Source organism: Esox lucius, chromosome 7, assembly GCF_011004845.1.
Source record: "Esox lucius isolate fEsoLuc1 chromosome 7, fEsoLuc1.pri, whole genome shotgun sequence".
Lineage (NCBI taxonomy): Eukaryota > Metazoa > Chordata > Actinopteri > Esociformes > Esocidae > Esox > Esox lucius.
Genome location: NC_047575.1, coordinates 14,089,434 through 14,116,431, shown reverse-complemented (window position 1 = coordinate 14,116,431; position 26,998 = coordinate 14,089,434). Strand labels below are relative to the sequence as shown.

The window sequence follows — 26,998 nt, the reverse complement described above, 5'->3', positions numbered from 1 at the left end:
GCAAATTAACATTGCACATTCGGAAGCCTAGACCTAGACAAAATAAACAGATGACACAGGGAAAACGAAAACTATGGCAGCGGTGGGATTCGAACCCACGCCCCCGAAGAGACTGGAGCCTTAATCCAGCGCCTTAGACCGCTCGGCCACGCTACCTGATAGCACCTTACGTACTACAAGATTATTACAAAGACAATACATATGAAATTATGGCGAATATTTTTTAGTGTTGAGTTTTCTAATGGTCACAATAAATCGAAGAATTCTCAAAGCAGAAACACTGCCTTCAGCTATTGAAGGTTATACATTTCTGCCACGCGGAGCAGCAAAAACTCACTTGTTGAAAACACAAGTCAGTTCCCCACTACAATGTTTACGTTAGATGCACCAACCAATGAATTTCAGTAACGTCATCAAGTGTGTCATCTACAGACAGATTGCCTTAACATACGATGTGGTAAATTCACTTAAAAAATCCATCCAGGCATTGTGAAATCTGTCAGGCTTCCGTAGCAAAGGAAGCAAATTCCGTAGAAGAGGAACTCGCCCAGAGATGATGGCTAACAGTCTCGCGAGAGCTTATTTATCCCTGCCTGTTCTCTATTATATTTATTCTGCAAAATAGAGATGTTCAAAGTAAACCCTTCACATATAGAAATATTTCATTGTGATTATGAAGGACTGATTAAGGTAAAAAGTACACATATTATACTAAAAGCAAATATGCGAGAAACAATATGCACCAATGGGAAGGCTGTGCTGCTGAGATTATGCTAATATTTGCCGCAAAGCATTCTGAAATAAGAAGAAGACATTGAATTTCATTAAATGTTCTTAAGTGTAATGTTATGTATACAACATTTTACTTCATAGGTAGGGCTGACATGAAATCATCATGAATGTAAACATCGACCGAAAAATTATAATGTAACCATAAATAGAAATGTCTTGCCACACATACTTCTGTTTCATGCCCATGTTGAAATGGTATCGTCAGTGAGGTACATCCTTACCTGTTACTTCAGAAATGAAGTATCAGAAAATGATGAATGGGGCGGAATGAGAAATGATTATTCTCTCCTGACCTTCGTAGAACTGCAACTCTGCGAGGGTTCCATTCTGATTAGCTGACGATAGCAAATCTTGTAAAATGTGAATACACTGGAAACGATCTCTAAGTTCTTACTCCTTCGTGCCCCGAAACTCTTAAGCCCTTTTGTATTTGAGGGTTGAGATTGCTTTCTGTTCACCTGAAATGTAGTATTTGTAATAGCTTATTTGAGTACACGGCTAACTAGTCTGAAAACAGTATTTTTGGCCGATAGTCTGTTTTGTTAGTCACTAGTTGCGATTATTTTTCAGGGACACCCTGACAGTATTGCTTCAAATGTCATATTTTATATAAAAAGAAAACTGTGTAAGAATGATAACTAAAAATTATGGGAGCTATTTTTAACAACGCGTAGAGGTACATGCTTCAGACGAGGTGGCCGAGTGGTTAAGGCGATGGACTGCTAATCCATTGTGCTCTGCACGCGTGGGTTCGAATCCCATCCTCGTCGATTGTTGAGATTTTGTTCTCGATGTAATGGTTCTAAATTGTTGTTGTTTATATTGGTCATAGTGCAGGTTCTTGTGAACGAATGTTAGCATGTTTAGGTTACGGGATTGCAACTTGTGATATTGCAAGTTTGTTATATGGCTGGATAGTGCAGTGTACTTTACAAAAATATTTTAACAGACAACGCCAAGTCTTGTTAACATGTTTCATTCAGTCAATTGACTGATTCCTTTATCATCTATAAATGAACAACATCTAATACATGCGCATTAATGTTGTAAGCTAATGTAAAACACTAGCGTACAAAAAATTTACCCACTTCGTAGCACGCATGTGGCGCCGTGGCTTAGTTGGTTAAAGCGCCTGTCTAGTAAACAGGAGATCCTGAGTTCGAATCTCAGCGGTGCCTTTTCTAGACTGACGTCATTCCACGATACATGAAGAAAATACTGCTTTTTATATTAATGTCATTGTGCACGAAAGCATTGCGAAATTTAGCGCCCATTCACTACTAATGTCTGAAAGATTAAATTATTGCAGTACCTTGCGTGTCAATAGTGTTTATTTCTATAATTTTCTAATATCTAGGAACTTCATGCACGCTTAAAACCAGAGGACACAATCAACGTATGTGTACATTTGCATAAACATTTGGTTTAAATACCATGCCTCGATGTGAATTTCACATTCCTTTAACTGTCTGTATCTTCTTGACTGTTTTTTCCTTATAAGGAACAAATGCTTCACCGCATCTTTTCTAAAACCTGGGTAATAGTTCTAAAGTTACTTAATTTGACATGCAGCCTGAGATGGCTTCAAAAAACCTTATTATGAGTAGGCCTATGAGAGATTGCTCGACGCTGTCTAATTCCAAATCTTTAATGGGCTAACACTGCAGAAAAACAAGATTTTCGTATTGAATCATCCAAACGGAATGAATAGGCTACATAGATCATAACTGTTTAGAAACATACATCCTGCGAGAACAATGGCATCAGCTAAAATCAAATGTGTCCCCAAATATGGTCAAAGCTCTCTAAGTTGCGCAAATATAGTCTACTCATGTCGTTATCTACCCAAGGTGATCTTGCCTGATTAGGAAACTGGATGTCTGGCATCTAAGTTCTACACCGACAGGACAAACAAGTATCAGCGCAACTCGAAAAGAACCACTTACCAGGGCTATGAACTGTCCAGTTAGTGCCCTTCAAAACACCGCGGACAGATCACCTAATGAGTAATTATGATGAATTGCAGTCCAAAGCGAAGCGTTACAACCACGTTATCTTCTCCATTCTTCAAAACTGTACATCTAAGAGGCTATGTTCTATGAACACAGTCAATGGTTCTACGAGGAGTCTCAGCTGCAGATGCAATATTAGATAGGAATATTATCATGGGCACATATCATGATGCGATTAAAACTCATATTGGCAGCGGTGGGATTCGAACCCACGCCCCCGGAGAGACTGGAGCCTAAATCCAGCGCCTTAGACCGCTCGGCCACGCTACCTCTAACATCGAACTCTAACAATTTTGATAACACCAAAAATAAAAAGTCCGTGACTTTCATTTAGTTTCTTTTCCTCGATGCCAGCAGTCATTCATAAACACTAACCATTGACCTCGAATTTAATTATTTCCTCATTCATATTTCTCCACCATAAGTGTATATTCACAGCACAAATTCCACATTGCATTTTTCAAACAAAATGTAAGCACTGGTAATAACATTTACACTTCCAAAAATTCCAGTCTACAGAATTTTCCAAACAAAATGACCAGAGAGATCACATTTTCTCACTACAGGAGAGCACCCTTTCACCACAAAGTGACATTTTAATATAAATTGATAACAGACACAAATACATGTTGAATACACTATTACAGCAATGTGTAGTTTAGCTCACACCTGTGTTTTTTCAGCGACCTTTGTGTGTTATATCTGTACCTATATTTAATTGTCTATTGTGGGAAAGGGGCTGGGTCAGAATAGCGATAAGGGTCAAAGAGCTCTCGCCGATAATCGTAAGGATCAAATGGGGCTAAAGCCTCCTTAGCTGCAACTGCCTCCACCTCCTTTACATGAAAAGGGGGGACAGTAGGCGGAGGTGGGGGGGGCTCGGTCGCCTTGACAGGTCGAGGTGGGTGATCGATAAGGCAGTCAGGGTCCCAGTAAGGGTCACAGTCATACTCCATCCCTTTAATGATAATGGGAGAGGTAGGAGGAGGAGGTAGAGATTTCTTAGGAGGAGGAGGAGGAGGAAGCAGGGGCGCTCTAACAGCTGGCTGGAAGGGGGCTGCAGGAGCTGGCTTCAGTGATGCGGCAGCAATGACCACCCTGCCAGTTTGGGGTTTGCAGGCAGGGTTGTAGCGTGGGTCACAGAGAACCGGGATGGCCCCTGCAGGCAGGTAAACAATGTGAGCTTTACAGAGGGGGTCCTTTGCATTACACAGGTACAACACTTCTGCCTCAGTAAGAGAGGGCGGTGCTGGGGTAGTAGGTGGGGGCTGAGTGGTAGTAGGCGGGGGCTGAGTGGTAGTAGGCGGGGGCTGAGTGGTAGTAGGCGGGGGCTGAGTGGTAGTAGGCGGGGGCGTTATCACACCCAGGGCATTCTGGTAGCTGGAGGCGTCCGGCCCATAGACCTGCTCCAGGTGACGCATCTGCTGGTACAGCATCCTGATCCTGTCAATCTCATATAGCTGGCAGAGGTTTGGTTCCATAGAGGTGTATAGAATGGGGGAGGGATGCAAAGAGAAAAGAAGTGATCAGGAATGTGGCCCAGGCTAGTGTAAAACCTCCGCCTTTGGTACACATAAACACAGGGTTTGACTCCATCCAACATGTCGCCATTTCAGCACATTTTTCATCTCTCCTATTTAAAAATAAAAATGCCCCAACATAAATCTTCATTATAAAAGAGCATGAATACAGACGCCTCATGATATGATCCCTTTACTCACTCCTTCAGTATGGCCGATGCTGTTGTAGAATTTGTAGTAGGACTGGAAGTCAGGCGTGCTGCGGTGCCACTTGGGGTCGATGTTCCGTTTGGGACGTGTCTGAGACAGGAAGCCGTGAGCCTGGTCGGGGTCAATGCTGACCTCCCCAAAAGCTGCATTTAATGACATGAATCATGGTGGTGGAGAACGTGGTGGAGAAAACGCATTTAGGAAATTAACATTAAAACAATTTCTTCTCTTTCCTCACACACACACACACACACAAAGTGTCTTCCATTACCTCCGGTCTTCAGAGGTGTAGCATCTAACGTACCTTCGAAGGGAGTATATAAATGGCAACAGAGATTGAGTTTAATTGAGTTTCGATGCAGCAATATTTTCACACGGAAATATTTTCATTCATTTTGCTATACAAAATGCATTTGTTACCAAAATCTGTTTATATGATCACTTATGCAATAGAAAGTTATGGTTCCATAGGCTAAATGTATTGGTATTTTGGCTCTGATGTTAGTAACAGACCTGGCAGTAGACAGGATAATATCCCGGTCAGGAGAACCTGAGAAATCATCCTTGCCACCTGGATGACACACATAAACACTAAACTGGTACAATATTCAAAACACAGCATGAATTCTGCATGTTTCGGCTCTGGCTAAAGAACACACCAACATAACACGCTCTTCACTCAGTAGCTGTATTAGCACACACGATGAAATTACTTGGTTTGCCTAATTACATCAACTTGTCCTTCTATCAGACTACAACATTTCAGTTTACCACATTAATCTCTTTAATCATTAGGCTTACTTGCAAGAGATGTGGACATTACGCATAAACCTGAAATCAGTCGTCCTCCATTAAACACATTAGTGACATAAATCACACACAAAGCCACCACGTTCTCTACCACCATGATTCATGTCATTAAATGCAGCAGTGATATTTCTACAACATTTAGGTCGTCCCACTGGTGCTCATACATCAATGAACTTTGTCAAATATACATTTTGTTTCAGGAACCAAATCATTGATGCATGTAATCAAACCATCCCAAATACAATAATGATCATAAACACATTTAATTAAAAGTACACAGGTCAATCCCCTGGACCAGCCTAACGTTCATAGAACATATTATATCAATAAAGCACCAGCCAATCTTACTCCCTCACCTGTACTTGTATCTCTTCACAGTCCAGTGTCAATGTCAGAGAACTTCACCGTTCATAAATACTGAACTCGACAGGGCTTATAATTTGGGGTCTTTCCATTGGCTACTGACCCCCAGGAAACTCCACCCTGACTCCTCTACCATCCTCTTCTTCCTGAGACGTGGAAATGGTTAAAGTGCTCATTAAGCACTATCAGAAGTGTGTACCCGAAGGAATAATGATGAAAGTCAGACTTCAAATGAAACCCAACTCATAAAACGTTGACTGCCAGGCACCTACTGAGGGCTGAAACAGCACATGGGGTGGCAGGGTCCCTTGATGTTTTGGCCCAAGTTCAAATGTATTATGATCTTGTTAGAAATATGTTGTATGCTGCCTCTTAATGACATAGCACTGCCAATATTGTATTGCATGAAGACCCTCATCAACTGACACAAGTATGCCAAATTAGTTGCACAATTTTCCAGTATAGAGAACTTTTCCCAACCCCATTTCTGTTCAGACGTGCGTTGGAGGGGTTAATATTAGCAAAACCACCCCTTGCTTGACAAAACCTGCTTGAATGGCAAAATTAACCCCTTCTCACAAAACAGCTGGGGTTCTGTGTTTTAATGTCTTTTACTTGGCATGCCAAAAAGTAGGACTGGTGTGTAGGATTAACTTCTGTTTTAAGTAAAAGGATACCAACAAATAACAAATCACCTTTGTTTCTGAGGGGTCAAATCCAGATTTTGGAAATGCCTTTTTCACTATATGCACATCAATTACATGGTAGCAGTTTTCATCTTCTGACATACATAATGTAGGGATCGAGGAAACAAATGAAATGGTACAAAGTTGTATGTATCAGGTGGATTACAGGAGATGGGCACTATACACACAGCAAGCTTATGCCACATTCCTGTGAGAGCTCACCATCAACCTAAGCAAGGCTAATATCACAGAAAAAGATAGTTCTTCTCGTACAGTATTGTCATGTTTTCTAGAGAGCACTGAGAAAACAAAGTGAATCACTTCCTTTACTGAAACTGACAAGCTCTGTAGTAAGGGACCAAACTGCTGCAGACTTTGAATACACTGACCACAATCTAAAACATCCAAGAGCCTATATAAATATACTATGGAGACTTTTTTATGTTTTGACATTATGCAATAGGGGGAATAGACAAACAGCTAATAGCAGAAGGGGATTTCATTTGGGTTGTAGTCGTGGCAAAGGCAGAGGCCACTTGATCGGGCAAGAAAGACATTTTAAAGAGGCGGAGAGACATCTTAGAGAGGTGCTTAAACAGCTGTGAGGGGGACAGGGCAGGAATCTGAGATATGTGCCGAAACAATGGTGAGATCCTGACAGAAACGCACACCATAATAATCATGTTGAATATCCTATAATGATACAGCAGAGCTTTGTGAACCACTGTCATGGCTGGCCTGTCCTGACCAGTCTACACCCCACTATTACAAAAACGTACATTCCATAGAAAATGATCTGTTCTGTTTTAGAGGGCACATTACAAAACGCTACACAATTACCATTATTTGTCACACCGAGGAGATGGCTTATATTATACCTACTTCATCGTAATAATGCCAATGTCATTTCCCAGCTGTGCATGGCATTTCTAGGGATTACATTGAATGGTTTAGTTTTGGGTGTTTCAGGACAGGTACCTTTAAAGCACTTTAGTAACAACTGCCGATGTAAAACAGGCTTCATAAAATACTGATATAAAGAAAATGAATATGGCATGACTATTTTTCACTGGCCTTGGCCACAATTTGGATATATGTTTTCAACCATTGTGAATCTTGGGTCAGTTTTCAACTTATTGCTTTTAATGAATTGGACTTAGTAAACAACATTCCAAAGTGAGTTATTTCTATCGGGAGCTTTCCAAGCCACTGCGCTTCAATTTGACATTTGATTAATAAACCTGAAACTTGCTGTTTTTGCTTGTTATTTGGAGTTTTAGAATGGTTATCTGTATAAGCAATTTGTGACAACTGCTGTTTTAAAAAGGTTAATAAAAGGATACAAAAAATACCTTCAAGCAACAGTAGTGTTCTTTCCATAACGTATTACATGGTATACTACAACAAAACATTCTTGATGAAAGACAGATAGGATCCAGGAGAAACACTTTATTTCTTAGTTATCCAAACATACACTGTATATCACATTTACATTTCTCATGCATATTTTGTCATGTGATCTCACTATCAACCAGGATGAAATATTTTCTAAGAAGCATGCTTTACATTCTTGTTCTGCCTGGTCAGTTTGTCAGCCCAGGCCTGTTTGTGTTTTGACTTCCCTTGTTGTTCTCCTATGATCCGATCCAGCGGTCGCGCTCTGCCAGTGCTGTCAGACCGAGACGAGTGCAATGCCTCTTAAGACGTCTGGCATTTGCCCAAGACTCCGCCTCTCAACACAAGCTAGTCTTAAAAGCTCCACTTGGAATGTAAAAACACATAGAAGTGTAACTCAAATAACAAGTTCCCACATCCAATTTCATTAAACCGAACATTTGCATTTCAGTGTTTTAGGCTGGGTATAAGCACTTTGTGACACCTGTTGATGTATAATGAATTTGATTGATCAGTTCCAGTCATAGTCAGTTTTGCATGGGTTTGCACAGCGACTCTGGAGGTTCACAGGCTGACTGTTCACCCAGCAAAGCTAACCAGAACTAGTAGCATCTTCAAATGTTTTTTCCATCCATCATACCTCAAAACCCACACTTTAAAATACTGGCAATGTTATTTGCAGCCATTGTGACCAAGGAATTCCAGCCCTCTAGTGGAAATCGATGAGTGGTGCACCCTCTGAGTGGGGAAGTGCTGGATTTGCAGTAGGTCGTTTGAGTTTATCTACCTGCACAAACAGCACTTTGGACACCAAGGGGCAAAAATAAATAATTTGGTGGATTCCAACAATTACAGAAAATGTGTAAATTGATTAAATAGATTGAAATACATTTTGAATCACCAGAATGATGGATGACCACATAAGATTTTAGAAGACAGGACGTCTGCCTTGTGACAGAAGTGCTCACATTGCGGTATGTAGGGCATAACCATTACCTGCACTGTAAGCACTTTATGACATAGCAAACAAGCTTTCCACAAAAGTACCAGCATAGAACATTGTCAATTAACCTTCTTAAGCATCAGGAGCCTCAAACCACTCATTTTATTGAAATGCACTGGCACAGAATAGGGGTGAATTGTTAAAAACGTTGCTTTCATGTTCCCACAGTCCAGGACTCAATGGCCCTGTAAACGGTCAGTTGGTCCAGGTGAACTGGTGTGTCCATAATCATTTCTGAAAAGAAATTATTATTAATATAACTTTTAACGCTGTACAATAAAAAATGCTTTGACCCTGAACAGAACTGACGTGGGGGGGGGGGGGGGGGGCGCTTACTGCAGAGGTACATTGTAAACAAACGTTACCCTCACGTGACCTTCCCCTCCCCGCGTAAAACCTACAGACAAGAAAATATAACGTTAGAGCTCAAAACTAGCTGTCTTCTAGTAAATAGGTTTCTTATTGTCTCCCACACATCGACTGTGAAACCGCAACTACAAAAATGACCGACCGCATTAGACACGATGAAAAACCAAATAACAAATCTAGTAGAGTACTAGAGTATTCTGTCTGGTGATATCATTTGAGCTAAATAATAATAAAGGTCAAGTTAATTGATATTTTGTTTCCTTACAAATGCAACTCATAAGTGGTAGTCATCTACGATGTGTACCACTTCGGGGATAATGACTCTTCTACTTCCGAAATCTCTTTGTTATGTAGCTACTTGAGCTAACGTTAGCAGGCTATGCTACAGCTACACACTATTAACGCGATACACACATGTGACTTAATGTTTTTGGCTACATTCGCCATAGCGCAAATGTTCAAAATAGTTTAGTATGCAAATTATTTGTTTTCAGGTTAAACTTTAATCAATGCCAAATGTATTTTCAAAAATAACTCAGCCGTGCATTTCAAAGGCCATAGACAAAGTAAATCCACGCATCTGATGCCTCACGCAAAAACAAAAGGCAAACAAATATATAATTAAAAGGACTTTCTTACCGGTTGTATCGCTGAGGTCCATAATCTATATTCTCTGCAGAACTATTTACACAATTTCACCACTTCACAATTTCTTAAACACAGTCGATGTTTTTGTAAACAAAGAAGCACATGGCTTCACAGCCACATCTCCTGCAAAAGCTGATTCGCTCCGCTCACCAAATAGTACCTGCAGCACATGTATCCTTTTTCTTTTTTTTCTATAAACAAAATTGTTTCTCTAGTCCAGTGAAACGAATATCACATATCAACGACATTTTATATAAGTTATATATGTAAAAATACGTTTTATATATATATATAAATATAACTATATATATAACCATATTTATATTTTTATATATATTTATATATATTAAAAAATATATATATATGGTTTTATATATATATACATATATATATATATACACACTCACCTAAAGGATTATTGGGAACACCTGTTCAATTTCTCATTAATGCAATTATCCAATCAACCAATTACATGGCTGTTGCTTCAATGCATTTAGGGGTGTGGTCCTGGTCAAGACAATCTCCTGAACTCCAAACTGAATGTCAGAATGGGAAAGAAAGGTGATTTAAGCAATTTTGAGCGTGACATGTTTGTTGGTGCTAGATGGGTCGGTCTGAGTATTTCACAATCTGCTCAGTTACTGGGATTTTCACGCACAACCATTTCTAGGGTTTACAAAGAATGGTGTGAAAAGGGAAAATCATCCAGTATGCGGCAGTCCTGTGGGCGAAAATGCCTTGTTGATGCTAGAGGTCAGAGGAGAATGGGCCGACTGATTCAAGCTGATAGAAGAGCAACTTTGACTGAAATACCCACTCGTTACAACCGAGGTATGCAGCAAAGCATTTGTGAAGCCACAACACGCACAACTTTGAGGCGGATGGGCTACAACAGCAGAAGACCCCACCGGGTACCACTCATCTCCACTACAAATAGGAAAAAGAGGCTACAATTTGCACAAGCTCACCAAAATTGGACAGTTGAAGACTGGAAGAATGTTGCCTGGTCTGATGAGTCTTGATTTCTGTTGAGACATTCAGATGGTAGAGTCAGAATTTGGCGTAAACAGAATGAGAACATGGATCCATCATGCCTTGTTACCACTGTGCAGGCTGGTGGGGGTGGTGTAATGGTGTGGGGGATGTTTTCTTGGCACACTTTAGGCCCCTTAGTGCCAATTGGACATCGTTTAATGCCACGGCCTACCTGAGCATTGTTTCTGACCATTTCCATCCCTTTATGACCACCATGTACCCATCCTCTGATGGCTACTTCCAGCAGGATAATGCACCATGTCACAAAGCTCAAATCATTTCAAATTGGTTTCTTGAACATGACAATGAGTTCACTGTACTGAAATGGCCCCCACAGTCACCAGATCTCAACCCAATAGAGCATCTTTGGGATGTGGTGGAATGGGAGCTTCGTGCCCTGGATGTGCATCCCACAAATCTCCATCAACTGCAAGATGCTATCCTATCAATATGGGCCAACATTTCTAAAGAATGCTTTCAGCACCTTGTTGAATCAATGCCAAGTAGAATTAAGGCAGTTCTGAAGGCGAAAGGGGTCAAACACAGTATTAGTATGGTGTTCCTAATTATCCTTTAGGCGAGTGTATATATCTATATATAAAACCATAGTACATATAATTGTTTTATCTCTTTGTATACTTAATTATGACATGTAGCAAAAGCAGCATTCATCACAGCATCAATCTTTTGGGTCTTTTCTCAAAGCCCCAACAAACACATCCATATCAAGGGCATTTGTTTTAGACTTCTCATGGGCCACAATCACCTAATTATGGGTTCTATCTTTTTGCATAGCATGACAAGGAGGGATTTATAACCCATGACTAGGTGACGAATGAACTCTCACAATGGTGAGGAAACCCGAATAACTTAAGTGGTCACACAAAGTGTATGTATCTCAGGAAATGCTTCCTTATACACGCAAGCTCCAGCTGTGTTAATGTCTGCTCACAAAAATTTTTGCTTTGAAATCTGAGTTGGCCTTGCACAATGGTTAAACATTTTGAGCCTTAAAGGTGCTCAAAAAGATGTTTTAGCCACTTGCAGAAGTGGCACTGTTGAGTCAAACCAGGTCAATGGCAATTGTTTACAGTACCATTCAAAATTTCGGGGTCTCTTAGAAATGTCCTTGTTTTTGAATGAACTTTTTGAAACGGCAGAATTTCTGTGGAATTTCTACATAGGAGTAAAGAGGCCTATTATCAGCAGCAATCACTCCTGTGTTCCAATGGCTCGTTGCGTTTGCTAATCCAAGTTAATCACTTCAAAAGACAAATTTTTCATTAGGAAACCTTTTTGCGATTATGTTAGCACAGCTGAAAACTGCTTTACTGATAGAAGAAGCAATAAAACTCCCCTTCTTTAGTCTAGTTCAGTATCGTCAGCATCAGCTTTTATGGGTTTGATTACAGGCTCAATATGGCCAGAAACAAACAACTTTCTTCTGAAACTCATCAGTTTATTGTTGTTCTGAGAAATGCAGGAACCCAAGATCTCGTACAATAATATGTAGTACTCCCTTCGAACTGTCTCTAACCAGGATGGGAAGAGGAGTGGGAGGCCCCGGTGCACAAACTGAGCAAGAGGACAAATACATTAGAGTGTTTAGTTTGAGAAACAGATGCCTCACAGGTCCTCAACTGGCAGCTTCATTAAATAGTCCCTGCAAAACAGTCTCAACATCAACAGTAAAGAGGCGACTCCTGGATGCTGGCCTTCTAGGCAGAGTTTTTCCTCTGTCCAGTTTCTATGTTCTTTTGCCCATCTTAATCTTTTTTCTCTAATTGGCCAGTCTGAGTCTTTGCAATTCTGCCTACACTTGAAATGAATCAGTAGATTTGTTTTGAAACCTGGAGAACTGTTAGTATATACAACTTACAATATCACGGTGTGCTGACAAACCAAAATCGTTAAGTTCTAAAAGCTAAACCTAACCTAAAGGTTTTCTACTGTTTGTGAGGGCTGCCATTTTTGTTTGTCTCATCAATTAATGAGAGAAGTGAAGGCAGGTCACTCTAAGAGACTGGGAGGTCACTCCCAGTCATTATCATCTTGTCTTCTGGACAGATTTGCTTATTATCTTTTGTTTTAAGACTTCCAGACTGCAGTGCAACGAAATTAATCATGTAATCATCAACATTTTCATAAAAAATTTTGCATTTGGATATAAAGATAAAGTATTGCAGTTTGTAAAATATCCAAATGGACCCATGCAACTGTTACAACCTCAAACTTTGTTTACAAAAAACCCCCAAGACTGAAATGGTGTCAGGCAGCATGTGTGGCGGGGGAAGCACCTGCCCAACCCCATGACCACCAGTACCGGCTCCCCCTGAGGCCGTGTCCTGTACACCAACAGCTGCACCTCCTGTCACCACACTGTCAAGCTCTTGAAGTTTGCAGATGACACCACCCTCATTGGACTTATTTCTGATGGAAACAAGTCTACCTACAGGTGGGAGATTGACCATCTATTGTCCTGGTGCAGTCAGAACAAATTGGAGCTGAACACCCTAAAGACTGTGAAGATGATAGTGGACTTCAGGAGAAGCCCAGCCGCCCTCCCCCCCATCGCAGTAGGTGGTTCCACTGTCAACTCTGTGAAGTCTGTTCACTTTCTGGACACCACCATCGCCCAGGACCTGAAGTGGGAGCTGAACCTCACTTCTCTTACAAAGAAAGCACAGAAGTGGATGTACTGCGTCAGCTGAAGAAGTTCAACCTGCCAACGACTATGATAAGTCCATCCTGACCTCCTCCATCAATGTCTGGCACGCTGCAGTCTGTATGCACTCCTGACAATGTCTGGGCATGCTCCTGATGAGACGTTGTCCTGGGGATCTCCTCCCAGACCTGGATCAGGGCATCAGTGAGCTCCTGGACAGTCTATGGCACTACTCGGGGGCATCGGATACACCGATACATAGAGGTGCATCCGATGCCGCCCCCCCGGAGGTTCCCAGAGATTTCCAGATGTTCTCAATTGGATTCAGGTCTGGGGAACGTGAGGGCCAGTCAAAGGCATCAATGCCTTCGTCATCCAGTAACTGCCTACACACTCTTGCCACATGAGGCTGGGCATTGTCCCAGGGCCCACTGCAGCAGCACAAGGTCTAACAATGGGTCTGAGGATTCACCCCGATACCTCACAGCAGTCAGGGTACCGTTGGCTAGCATGTGGAGGTCTGTGCAACCCTCCAAGGATATGCTTCCCCAGACCATCACAGACCCACCGCCAAACCAGTCATGCTGGATGATGTTGCAGGCAGCATAATGTTCACCATGCTGTTTCCAGACTCTTTCACATCTGTCACGTGTTCAGTGTAAACCTGCTCTCACCTGTGAAGATAACGGGGCACCAATGGCAGACCTGCCAATTCTGGTGTTCTCTGGCGAATGCCAACCGAGCTGCGTGATGCTGGGCTGTGAGCACAGGTCCCATTAGAGGACATCACTCTGTCAAGCTCATGAGCTCAAGGTTTACATTGTGAGTTGTTTTCTGTGAATACAAACATTTTAGCAGTATTCTTTCTCCATAGATATAAAATACCTTTTTGGAAAAAGTAATGTGTTGGAAAAACGACCATTGCCGTTTTCGACCGCAAGGTTTTATGGGTATTATGACACGTCCATGTGGGACGGGCTGTACTATTTTCATTGATTTGAGTGATAGCATTGTGAATTAGGAAAGGTAAGTGGCCACATTTGAATCTATAGAAATGTATGCCAGCGATATGCTGTCAATGATATCTAGCTACCCGGATGGGACTAACTAGTATGACTATTCCAAGCAGTAAGTTACTAGCTTGTGGCAAAAGCCATACAGTTCATATATGCAATTGGTAGTAAAGTAAATTATTCATAAACTTTAATTTAACACAATGCTTAATCGTGTCTAGCTAAATATTCAAACTTGGCGTGATGATTATGCGTGACAAAATGATCAAATGTTGAGACGCAATCTTATGACGAAGGAGTAAAATCGCGTCTCAACATTTGATAATTTTGTCGCGCATTATCGTCTAACATAAAAGTACGTAGGTTACTTCACCATCCCCCGCGAAGTACATACTTGCAGGACTAAGAATGTAGTATGCTATTTGAGTTCAGACTATGACTATGAAACATTTTGTATATTTATTTATCTCAGCGATTGAATGAATGTAGCGGTTCGTCGAAAGTCCAACAACTCAGTGCTAGCTAGCTACATCGAGAAAACTTTCTGGTATCCGTCATATTGTTCTCGTTCTGTGACTACAGTACAATTATTGTTTGCATGATCAGACCATCAAACATGGAGTTCGAATCCACACTAATCCATTTGTTCATGGCATCGTTTATGATTTATTTGCACATCGCGGCGATGAGCGTTAGTTTTTTCGGTGAAGTTAGGTTTATCCCAAAAAATATTGACGTTTTTTACATTCAGCATCAGTTACGCCATGGGCAATGTACTGTTATTTATTAAGGTGAACAGTTGCTATGTGTGTCAAGATGTTGCTTAACTGATGCTGAATGGGGGAGAAAATCTGAATTAATGCAAACCTAACCAAAAAAGTGCTATCTTCGCACAACTGTTCTCTCGGTATGGGGTCAGTTGAGCAGCCTTCGGGTACGTGGTTTATAATGTCATGTGACGGTGCTGGTAGGTCTAAGTGTAATTCATGAAATCGGTCTGAGGAGTTGTTGACTATTATTTGGCTTCTACTTAGTGGATAAAAAAGCAGTGGAATTTTAATAATTGCAGTATTTCAATATTTTCAGTAAACCATTGAGATGAAATATTTCTGTACTATCATGTACATCGGAATCTGGTTATACTGGTTAATTGTCCACACACCATTTTTGACTTATTTTCCAAATCTTACTAAATATATGTTATGTAAACAGTTGGTGTCTGTAAAATCTTTTTTTCTATGTGAACAGTTTGGTTTTAAACGAGGTAGGACCTTTTTCTTTAAAATAATTGATAGAATAGAAATTGATAGAATAAACACTATCAATGTTAACTTGCGCTTATGATGTTATGTGGTCAGAAACTTCAGTTCTCTTTCGTGGAGCTCTGCCCCATAGGGGGATCTCTGCTTCATTACCAACAGCATTTTTAAAGGCTCTCATCACCGGTGTGACCACCTAGCGGTGAATGGCAAGCCTCATAACCACTGCTTGGCAAGTCTGCATTCCCGCCATGCCAGTGAGGCGCTCGGTGACACTCCAGTTTGAGCCACCCCCGCCTCCCTCCCAGTGGACTTACGCTTATATGTTATGTGGTCAGAAACGTCAGTTTCTGACTCTGTGCGTACCCATCACTTGTATTCTGTGAATACATTAATGTAAGAGCCAACAGTGTTGATCCCATGGTGAGATTGGATGGGAGTGCTCTTCAGTGGCTCCAGCCTCGTGCGGTTGTCCTGTTGAGGCAAACCCCCTCAAGTGTCTTTTACCTTGATGTCATTGACACCCCACTTTGTTGGTATGTTCTGCCTGGGCAGCAGCATGGCGGGCATCATTAGCAGCAGGATTATCAGGAGCATCAATAGGAGGTACTTGGGCATTCCCATCCTGTCAGTTCCAAGTAGCCAGTCACTGGTGTTATCTGTCGCAATGCCAATGTCCCAACCTGTGAACCTATACATTCCACACAATTGGTTAATGCCCTACAACAGTCCATCAGACTAGTATCCACTGGGTATAGTTCCTTCAGCTCCCAAGAATGAAGACCATATATCCAATGGTAATATTGGATCTATTGGATCTGGTTTTCAGAATAGTCTATGTCAAATGTTATTTTCTATTCATCACTTGATTTTTGATTCACAGTGTTGTATTTCTGTTTGTTAGCATATCAAATGGGTTCTACTCCACTATTAAGGCTGGAATAGACCATGGCCTAATGAACCATTTCTCATGCGTATCCTAACATGTTTACTCCTAATCTCTCGAGTTAAGTAAAAAAGGGGGGAAGATGGGGAAGGAGTGGTAATACTTACTGGGACATCAGAGGGTGGTACCTATCTGTAATGAATCCCACAGTCTCCGGCCAAAATGTGGAAATAGTGACAACCAAAACCAGGAACGGGACAAACCAGAAGCCTGTACACAAAGAGATTGTACCGGCAAGACGATAGAAGTTCACTGTAAACTCCTGCTAGTTTTTTTCAAATCACCCAATATTAAAGCACCCAATATTAGCATTCCAAAAGTGATTGCCAGCCTACTTTGAGAGAAACACAAACAAGTATCTGAATTTAAATGAACTTAGCAAAAGTTTAAAGGAAACGCTTTTCTTTTTCTTTAAAAACAATAGTTGTGGTTGGCGTAACCCTAAATTCCAGTATTTCTGCATATTGTGAACACTTCTGGGGTTCTTTTCACATTAAAATAGCTCTATTTCCAACATTGCACATTTATTTAGTCTATACCCCTCTACTACTGGTGTGTTATCTACTTAATGCACTGATCTACACAGCAACTCATCATTAATGTGGATATTCTGAAAACACTAAAGAATGATTGGACAAAAAACGGAGAGATATGCGACAATACCAGTCTCCAATTAAGGTACAGTCATGAAAAATTCAAAGAACATTCAATTAGACCTTAAACTCTTTTACATCAAATCCTCCCCTCAATGTTCATTTAGAAATCATAATTTTTTTGAATTCAGACTACATTTAACAAATAGTGGGATTTGCTTCTTAAGGCACAGCAGTCATGTCACTTGTAATAGAAAACACAAATAAACAATAAAAAGCGATATAGTAAAAGGAAGCAGCTACTTCCTGGGGTCAACACAAAACGTAACATGACATCATACAGAGCATCCAAAGACAATTCCAACTGTGGTGCAATAATGTTTTATACCCTAAAAATCTTCAGTTCAAATGCTTTGTACAGTGCAAATATACTAAGAAAAACACTGATAAAGTGTATTTGTCATTTAAATGGGGTATGGTAACCATGGCTACATTACAAGACACACATTTGAGCAATATTAACTTGCACATTTGTAAAACACAGATGCACTTTTATGCTAGCTAAAGACATTGTAGCTTAGACGCCCAAATGGCAATCATCATTAGCTATGAGGCTAAATTTATTTAAGTTCTTTTTTTTTACCTGACCTGCTTACCACTTTACCTATGCACCAATTTACCCTGTAGTTTTCATCTTTGCAGACTGTCCCTCCATGAAATGACTTTTTTCTTAGTATTTGGTAACATTCATAATTCTTGTTGGTTAATGATTTCCCTGGCTCAATAAACGCTATGTCTTTACTAACCCCACTCTACACTGCAGCCAGTTGGGTTTTGAATTTGTCCATGATCACTGTTACGTTTTCTCTTTCAGCAGGCGATGTCTTTGGCTCGGGTCTTCTGCCATTTACATGGCTATTTGCAACCCATATCGAATGCACAGATACCTTTGGTCTCTGTACTCACAAGAACCCAAAATAATGTGAAACATTGGCAACATACTGCTCCACAACCAACAAGCTGTCGCTTGCAACTTCAGGAAGAATGTCTTGGTGAGTGACTTGTCGATTGTTTTTATTGTTCTCATTTATTAAATACTGTATTCAACATTAGATTTGCACTACGCCATTTGTTAGTAGCTGTCTGCTCTGAGATACAGCTTCAATAATATTAAAATAACAAAAGGTGTTTCTTACATTTTCAGAGATTAATGTGGTACAATGGGTGGAACTGGGTCTGGGCCTGGCACTTTTCCCATTGTAGATTAATATTTACTTGTAAATCTGAATCGGCAGAGCTTAGCTATGGAGGGCTTGTGATGCACTTTGACTATGTGTGGTTACGGGATCACTGCCGCTCTGCCTCCTGCTACAATAGTAAGACAAACCAGAGGAACCTGGACACAGCAAATGTGGAGCTGAACATACATCCAACAAACTACAGGGTGGATGATGAGAATCTCTTTCTCACATGTAAGTATTAGATTTAAGATTTCTTTTTCAAACAGAGGTGACTTTGTCAACTTTGTTTTTAAATGATACCATATTATTTGGGACAAGTGTGAATTTCTCTCAGATCCTGAAGGACGTTTTCACTGCTGCTAAACCTGATATAGTTACTTGTGTTGCCAAACCTTCAGTAACAACATAAGGTTGGTAACAAGGATAGCTTATCTTGCACTTTCAGAAATAGAAAAAGAAATAGGATTCCGGTGAGTGTTGTCTTCAGACGAACAACTCTTACAATAAATCTCCAGTTTGGGTAGGGCTCCAGAAACTTTGGGCTGGTCATGCAAAATCAAGTTAATTAAAACCTAATACTGTGTGATTAAAACCTAACACTGCCCCCGATTTGCAAATTTCACAAAACGTTGTACCTTTTGAACAGTAGCCATTCACCGATTAAGGAAGGACTTTACATCTGTGCCAGTAACTTAATTTAAAATACATCTCATGTTCTCTTTGGCAGGACTGTGATGGATTCACCTGTTATTACTCATCATTCATGTTTAATGGTTGATAATTATGTAATAGACTGAATTGCCTTTTATGTGTCCACCAAAGGGCCTGATGGTCATGTGACCAGGTACAACCTGAGTTGGCTGGCTCAGAACAGCTATGAGGGACAGAAGCAGAGTGCCATGCAGCCACGCATTGTCTGGAACTCAGACATCTATACCAGTGCCAAGGTGCCCTTTGCCAACTGGGACAAGTTCATGACCTGTGATGAAGAACTGAAGAACTTCCTAAGTAACTTCCTGCTGTATGGCATTGCTTTTGTGGAGGGTGTTCCTTCCACTGTTGAGGCTACAGAGACGGTCACCAGGAGGGTGAGCCTTATCAGGTGCAGTAAGCCCCTCTGTTGTGTCTTGGGGGAGGAGAGTTAATGGGGAGTTTCACCATAGCTCAGCTAACTAATGTACTAATTTCAGTTCACATAGTGACCCAACCATTTTCTAGAAGAAATGGTGCATTATTTAAATAATATGCTAGGGCGCCAATACTTTTGGCCACGAATGTGACTGTTGTAATATCGGAATCAGAACCAGTTTCATTGCCAGGTAAGTTTCACAACAAACAAGTAATTTGTTCTGGTTGTTGGTGCAACTATTTTTACAAAAGTAAGGGGTAAGGGAAATAAAAACAAATGAGAACAGTGGACTGAGCATAAAAATAGTGTGTGCATTAAAACATTTCTAAAAAAATAACATAAAGGTAAATGTGTAAGGTGCAAGATTTTGTCCAGTTGAGGGTTGTGTGTGTATGTGGAAAAAGGTTATAGGAAATATGTAGTTTATCTTCTATTTTCTGATATCATGGGGCTACTTGGTTCTTGGATTCTTAATAAGGCAATGTGAACTTCACCTGGTACCAAGATATTTTGGCCCAAAACTTAGTTGCTTCTACAAAGAGGCTGAAATTCGTCCGCAAGTTGAATTTCCTTCAAGTCCTTGACTACAAGCACACATTGAAGTTGACTGTAAAATCAACATTTTTAAATGGCCATCTCTGTCTATTGACTTGAAGTCCATTGAAAATCTTTGGTTTGAATTGAACAGATGTTGTTTGAATCTGGAAAGATTCTGTAAAGAGGAACAGTCTACGATTCTTTTCAATTTGTTCTCCAATCCTATACTAATTGACCTAATAGGAAAATACTTAGTGGCATACTTTTTTGCAAGAGTGTGCATGAAGTACTGAAAACGACAGTGTGGTAAAATTAACGTGCACGGACAGTTTCTTTGAATATAGATGTCCAAAGTATGGGGGATTTTTTCACTTTCACATTGGTCAGTTTAGTGGCAAATGTTTTAAGAGAGGAAAGGTCCACATGAATCTACACGGTGTGTCCATTTCCTGCTGGGCTTTCATTTGGAGTGAAGAAAAGGGGTGGAAGGGAGGAAGCAGGAGTGCTATAGGAATTGCACACGATTGCCATATTTAACCATTTTCTTCTAATGCATTGAAGATGTTTATTAATCAAAAGTAATTGCCCTCTTCCTAAAACCCAAAGAAACAGAAGATCCCCCTCAATTAGAACCCAGCTGTTTCTGAATAGTGCTTTAGTTATTTATTTTTGATACAGCTAACTCTTGGTTTTGTTTTGAAATGTGTTTCCTGTTAGAGAGACAATGTATGGCAAGATGTGGAACTTCACATCAGACTTCTCCAGAGGAGACACTGCATATACTAAATTGGCCCTGGACCGCCACACAGACACCACATACTTCCAGGAACCATGTGGGTAGGTATTCAGATAATGTTCACACATGGAATGGTATTCATTTTCACTGTAGGGGGAAATCATGTAACGCCTTTTTGAACAGTAATTTATTTCCCAGACGAATACACATTAGACATCTATGTAAGTCAATGTGTTAGGCTATTGCTGTATTACTTAAATGCATAACTGTAACTGGATACAGCTTTCTGAACCAGCTTTTTCAAGCTGTTCACACAGTATCATCCCCTGTTTATGGCATTTTCTACTGATAAGGTCAATTTTTGCTGTGTCACATATTGGTGGAAACTTGATAAAAGAAGACTACAGTGTAAAACTAAGCTCCCCTTGGTCTCTCACTCATTAACCGGGGAATTTGCCACCTGCTGGGCAGACAAAACAACATGTGACTGACACTGATGCCACTGACTTGCAGGATCCAAGTGTTCCATTGCCTTAGACATGAGGGAACAGGAGGAAGAACACTTCTGGTGGATGGATTCTATTCTGCAGGCCAAGTGCTGAAGAAGACGCCAGAACACTTTGAGCTGCTAGCACGGGTGCCAATCAAGCATGAGTACATTGAAAAAGTCAGCAAACACCAAAATCACATGATCGGCATTGGACCTGTGCTCAACGTGTATCCCTGGAACAATGAGATCTACATGATTCGGTATGATCTGTGCTACTAAAAACAACTAATGTTCCAGTCCTGGTTACCTATTTACTTTGGGTTTAATGCATTTGAGAAACTCTATCGGTAGAGCATTTCCCGCGATTGAGAACAATATTTCTAGACTGTTGTGTTTGACCAGGCTATCTTAAGATCAGTGCACTAACTGTACGTTTCAACGTAATAAATGTCTATGATCTGATATTGAGTTATAATATTTTATCACCTTCTGTTGGATTGCTTCTCTTTCAGGTACAATAATTATGACCGTGCCGTCATAAACACTGTCCCACATGACATTGTCAAGCGATGGTACGTGGCTCACAGAGAGCTTACCACAGAGCTGAGGAAGCCAGAGAACGAGTTGTGGGTCAAACTGAAGCCTGGAAAGGTAAGTAGTCTTGACAGAAATAATTCATCACAAGGCAAGGCAAGTTTATTTGTATAGCACCTTTCATACACAGGGCAATTCCAAGTGCTATACATTGGGGAAAAAATAATTTAGCACAAAAAACAAAGCATACAAATAAAAACATCACATCTAAGATGGCTAAAAGATGATTAAAAGATGAATAACAGGCGGAAGAGAACATTGAAGGTTTTTGGCCTAGATTTAAAAGCGGTCAGTGTTGGAGCAAGTCTAAACTTTCTGGCAGGTTGTTCTAACTGTGTGCAGCTTAATGACTAAACATTGCCTCACCAGCCTCTGTCTTCAATCTGGAAACAGTTAGCAGACCTGACCCTGATGACCTGAGGGGTCTAGAGCAGTGTCTCCCAATCCTGGTCCTCGGGACCCAAAGGGGTGCACGTTTTTTATTTTGCCGGACCGCGTAAGAGGAGCCGGCCTCGAAGAGTGAATGTCTCTTACTGAGTCGGTCCGTCCCTGACTGACTGACTGCTTGACTGACTACCCCTTGTTAAATAGCGTAGTGGTTAAAGACACGGGCTGCGGAACAACAGGTCCCGCGTTCGACTCCTGTAGCAGTCAACACACATGATGCCTGAGGTTCAGGACAGATAAAAACTTTGCTGGCTATAACTTTATGTAGCTACGTGATAGGAAGCCTAAAATTAAACAGTTCTGATGGATATTAGGATTTGTTCAGGAAAGACAAACACTTCGCTCCCTACACGATTCTCTCGTCTTTTCATTTGACAAAAATCAGTTATAAATATATCGTCACCTATATTGATAGATAATGTCATTCACGAATGGCTAATGAGCTGTTAAAACGACCAGTGGTAAAAGAGGATTGGTTCGGAATAGACAAAAACGTTGCTGGCTACAACCTTCTATAGCTACAGGAAGACTAAAATGAAACTGTTTACTCTAGTGATGGCCAAACGAGGCTTCATTAGCGTTATTTTAGCAGCAGGATATTATGCTGGCAGCACTCAGATTTTCATTATCACAATAAAGGCCATATAGTTAACAATCTAGTATGTAAAAAAAAAAAGAACAGACAAGAACAACATTGGAACAGACATTATTTTATTTATTTATACAACAGCAACAACATTATAAACGTTTATTTTGAAAAAGAAAATCTGAGTTAGCGCTGCGAGCATAATATCCTGCTGCTAGAAGAACGGCCATCACAAGTTTACTGTTATATTGCGACTATTTCTGGTGGATTTTTGAATAATGTCTAACCGTTTCTTCAGGATGGTCAAACCTCGTCTTTTCTGTTGACGTAAAAGTCTGTTATCGTCACCTATATTGATACAGTAATTATTATATCAGTGTCATTCACAAATCGCAAATAAGCTGTTTAAACGTCCAGTGGCAAAGTCATACAGTTAATAGATACTATTTGTGGTGGAGGTAAACTTCATAAGAAACGTTACTTAGTTTAACACGATGGTTAATGGTGTCTAACAAAATATTCAAACTTGACGTGATGTTAATGCATGACAACATTATATAATGTCAAAATGCTATACTGACACCCGGCAAATGGTCAGCTCTGTGGTGTTGTGGTTAAAGACACAGCCTTTCACGTGTGCGACCTAGGTTAGAATCTTGAGAGGGCGGCCATGATCAACACTTTCTATTGCGGGCCGGCTGAACCAGGCCTTCCTGGTTTCTTGTTTTCCAAGCACTCACACACCTGATCCAAATGAAAGACTGGATGACAGATTGATTAGGCTAATCAAGTATGCAAGTCGTAGGGCAACATTTAAACCAGGTGGGTGAGTGGTAGGGCAACATTTAAACCAGGTGTGTGAGTGGTAGGGCAACATTTAAACCAGGTGTGTGAGTGGTAGGGCAACATTTAAACCATGTGTGTGAATGCTTGGGCAAAAACAAAAATGTGCACCCCTTTGGGTCCTGAGGACCAGGATTGGGAAACACTGGTCTACTGAGAGAGGTCTGACATGTAACCTGGCCCTGAAGCATTCAGTGATTTATAGACAAGGAGCAGTGTCTTAATGAGACACAGGGAGCCAGTGCAAAGACCTAAGAATTGGTGTAATGTGTTCAGCTAAGCGTTGACACAAGAGGCTGACATTCTGAAGCCAGAATTGGGCAGTATCGAGCATTTCTCAAAGATTTTGACAGAAACAACATTTTCATTTTATTGGTAGGTTCTCTTCATTGACAACTGGCGTGTTATGCATGGTCGGGAGTCCTTCACAGGCCTGCGGCAACTGTGTGGCTGCTACCTGACCAGGGACGACGTCCTGAACACTGCCCGCTCCCTGGGTCTGCAGGCTTGAGTTAAGAGTCACCATCTTGAGTGTCCAAAACATTTTAGATTTTAGTCATTTAGGAGTTGCTTTTATCCAGAGCAAAATACATGATCAATTAGGGTTAAGTGTCTTGCTAAAGGGCACAATGACAGATTTTTATCCCCATCAAATATGGGATTTGAACATGTGACCGTTCGGTTACTAGCACTAAATTCCAACCATTTCGTAATTAAATAGAAAAGACAAGACCTAATCAGTCATAAAAATATTGCTGAATTATTTATTTTTTAAATATTTGGGTCAGATATACAATTGAGCAGAGTAAAATATTATATCAGTAGTATGTGTTAATTGGTTTGGAAGAAAACACTATATTACATTAAAGTAATCACAAAGAAACAATGAAACAGTGACAAAATTGTGTTTTTAAAACAAATCAGTATTTTGTGTCACATTCTTCAGAATGCAAAACTGTAGAAATACGGTTGGGTAGACTCTCATGTACATATAGATCAGGACTGGCCAACCCTGTTCCCGGAGAGCCACAGTCCTGTAGGTTTTCTCTTCAGCCTCATTTGTGACTAACCTGAGTCTGCTTTTCATCCAACTACTAATTAGAATCAGGTGTGCTGAATAAGAGTTGGAGAGAACCTACAGGACTGTGGCTCTCCAGGAACAGGGTTGGCCAGCCCTGATATAGATTTTTCAAGTAGGCGTTGTCCTGTGATACACTTTCTCAAGACAGTTTTAGGATTTAAGTGTTGCATCTGCGTACCTGCACTCCAGTTAGACCCTTAACATCTTTACAAAGCTTTTTTGGTCATTTCATTATTGGAACTTATACTCACTAAAATCAGTGAAATCCAGAGTTTCCAATGCATAAATGCTGATATATGCTTGATGCATGGACATTTCATTTATATGGGCAACAATCGTATTTTGAACAATTTAGGTGTAAGTTGATGTTTTGTGTTGTTTTGGACTGAACCTTAATTCCAGTATGTCTCAAGCACTTTTAATCATAAAATAATGTTATTGGACATGTTATCTTATTAACTATGAAATAAATGTGGTGGTTTTAAAAAAAGAAATCCCAGGAGTGTTCATTTCTTAAAACAAAAAGTTTTCGCCTGTGAAACCCCCTACTGGTTGGGGGTCATGTGCATGTGTGAAGTGTGGTAGTCGGTCTGTAAAATGTTTTACCTGTTGAATTGTATTCTTCTTTTTTTTGCGAAAACGGGTGAAAATGTTCTGGATAGGCATGCATTACCTTTACTGTTCATAATGAGACCTGAGTGAGGCTGCAAAACGTTACACCCAGCGCTTGACTTGGGATAAAATACATGCAGGAACTGACAAAACGTGCATTAGACTATGTTCATCAAAATGTATACGCTAATATGGCTTGATCCTTTAACCAGACGCGGTGATGACCCTAGCCTTTTGGCGGTCCTAAGCAAAATTTTGTTTCGGGGCCCCCTCTCCCCAAGTGTTCTGTGGCTCACTAGCAGTCTGGGACAGCCCTAAGCGGATGCTTATGTCGCTTGTGCCTTGGGCCGGCCCTGCCCAGATGTCCCAGACCGCTCTTTTGCCAAAAAAAAACAACCAGAATGCTGTTTGCCTAAAATTAAAAGTACAGCTGAACTGTTGCGCCCTAGGTCAAGCACTGGTTTTACTTGAGTATGACCAAAAGAAACTTTTCGCAACTAAAAAAAAGCCTGAATTGCATTGCATTGGGTGCTTTTCTATTTTTTTATGCCAAGACAAATACAGAAATAGTAGGATAGGAGTTAAAATCATTAAAAAACCTTGCAGCGCAACTGGAAAAGCATCTCTGTCAGTTCTTACACCATTCATTTCTTCCTTAGGGATTTTGTAGATCCACTTCGAATTAAGTCTAAATATTAGCATTTTATGTAGTGCTAATTGAAGCAAAAAATATTACAAAATGCTTCATGATGATTATGATGCGTCAACTATAGTTTATAGTCAGTGCCAGCTCTAGCCTTTTGGGGGGCCTAAGCAAAATTAGATTTGGGTCCCCTCTCCTCTATCTGTCCAGGCCGCCCTAGCAGTCGGGGCCCCATGCGACCGCTTATGTCGCCCTGTTTATAGTGATGGGTTCTAAATGAATGAACAGCTCTTTTTGGAAACCGACATCGATGAACAGGCCTTAATTTGGCTCCTTAATTTACTTATTTATTAGCTTATTTCCAGATGAAATAAGAAAAGTATTTAATATATCATATTAAGATGCATATCTGCAATGTGGATACAGTAAGTAGGCAGAGTGCATCTTGCTCTTAGTGAAAAAGCAGGCGATGTAATAAATAGCACAGTTGATTGCAACCTATTTGGACGTAGGCCACATTTTACTCCCTAACATGATTCCAGCCGAGTATAAGGAAGAGCCCTTTCAGGAGCTGAATCACTCGGAATGCCCATCATTACAAGACACCTACATTAAATGTTTTGTTGCTGGGTGTCATGATTTTAGAAAGTACACAGGTACAGCATCCATATTAGGAACATTATCATTCCTCCCCAGAAACTCTGTTCTTCCTCCTCCTCGATCATCACCCCTCCCCCAGT

The 26,998-nt window shown here is 40.5% G+C and overlaps 2 protein-coding genes, 1 long non-coding RNA gene and 4 other non-coding genes across 13 annotated transcripts; 4 read left to right on the top strand and 3 right to left on the bottom strand.

The window, feature by feature from the left end:
• Nucleotides 1-74: 74 nt before the first annotated feature.
• trnal-aag lies at nt 75-156 on the bottom strand. The gene has a single exon. It is a non-coding gene; the product is annotated as a tRNA-Leu (tRNA).
• An 834-nt stretch (nt 157-990) lies between these two features.
• LOC114839596 lies at nt 991-1,124 on the top strand. Its single transcript, XR_003781993.2, has one exon. It is a non-coding gene; the product is annotated as a U8 small nucleolar RNA (small nucleolar RNA).
• Nucleotides 1,125-1,480: 356 nt separating this feature from the next.
• trnas-gcu lies at nt 1,481-1,562 on the top strand. Its single transcript has one exon. It is a non-coding gene; the product is annotated as a tRNA-Ser (tRNA).
• A 334-nt stretch (nt 1,563-1,896) lies between these two features.
• On the top strand, nt 1,897-1,970 carry trnat-agu. The gene has a single exon. It is a non-coding gene; the product is annotated as a tRNA-Thr (tRNA).
• Nucleotides 1,971-2,215: 245 nt separating this feature from the next.
• On the bottom strand, nt 2,216-5,814 carry and3 (actinodin3). The gene is made up of 5 exons (XM_010894663.4): nt 5,701-5,814; nt 5,048-5,105; nt 4,806-4,838; nt 4,526-4,677; nt 2,216-4,264 (listed from the first exon to the last, which is right to left on the bottom strand). Exons 2-5 carry the CDS (start codon nt 5,094-5,096, stop codon nt 3,527-3,529), a joined length of 972 nt encoding a protein of 323 aa, XP_010892965.2. The 5' UTR covers nt 5,097-5,105; nt 5,701-5,814; the 3' UTR covers nt 2,216-3,526.
• A 2,026-nt stretch (nt 5,815-7,840) lies between these two features.
• Nucleotides 7,841-9,944, bottom strand: LOC105024593. Its single transcript, XR_829063.2, has 3 exons — nt 9,800-9,944; nt 9,128-9,188; nt 7,841-9,025 (listed from the first exon to the last, which is right to left on the bottom strand). It is a non-coding gene; the product is annotated as an uncharacterized LOC105024593 (long non-coding RNA).
• A 4,504-nt stretch (nt 9,945-14,448) lies between these two features.
• On the top strand, nt 14,449-24,689 carry tmlhe (trimethyllysine hydroxylase, epsilon). 7 transcript variants are annotated; one of them, XM_034293568.1, is made up of 9 exons: nt 14,517-14,534; nt 17,313-17,404; nt 18,197-18,371; nt 18,615-18,791; nt 19,383-19,662; nt 20,944-21,063; nt 21,476-21,712; nt 21,965-22,103; nt 24,302-24,689. In XM_034293568.1, exons 2-9 carry the CDS (start codon nt 17,378-17,380, stop codon nt 24,431-24,433), a joined length of 1,287 nt encoding a protein of 428 aa, XP_034149459.1. In that variant the 5' UTR covers nt 14,517-14,534; nt 17,313-17,377; the 3' UTR covers nt 24,434-24,689. The 7 variants fall into 7 exon arrangements, with proteins under 7 accessions (XP_010892928.1, XP_034149461.1, XP_034149459.1 ...); XM_010894621.4 differs by having other exon boundaries at nt 18,194-18,371; XM_010894626.2 differs by lacking the exon at nt 17,313-17,404 and having other exon boundaries at nt 14,449-14,534; nt 18,194-18,371.
• The last annotated feature ends 2,309 nt before the right edge of the window (nt 24,690-26,998 follow it).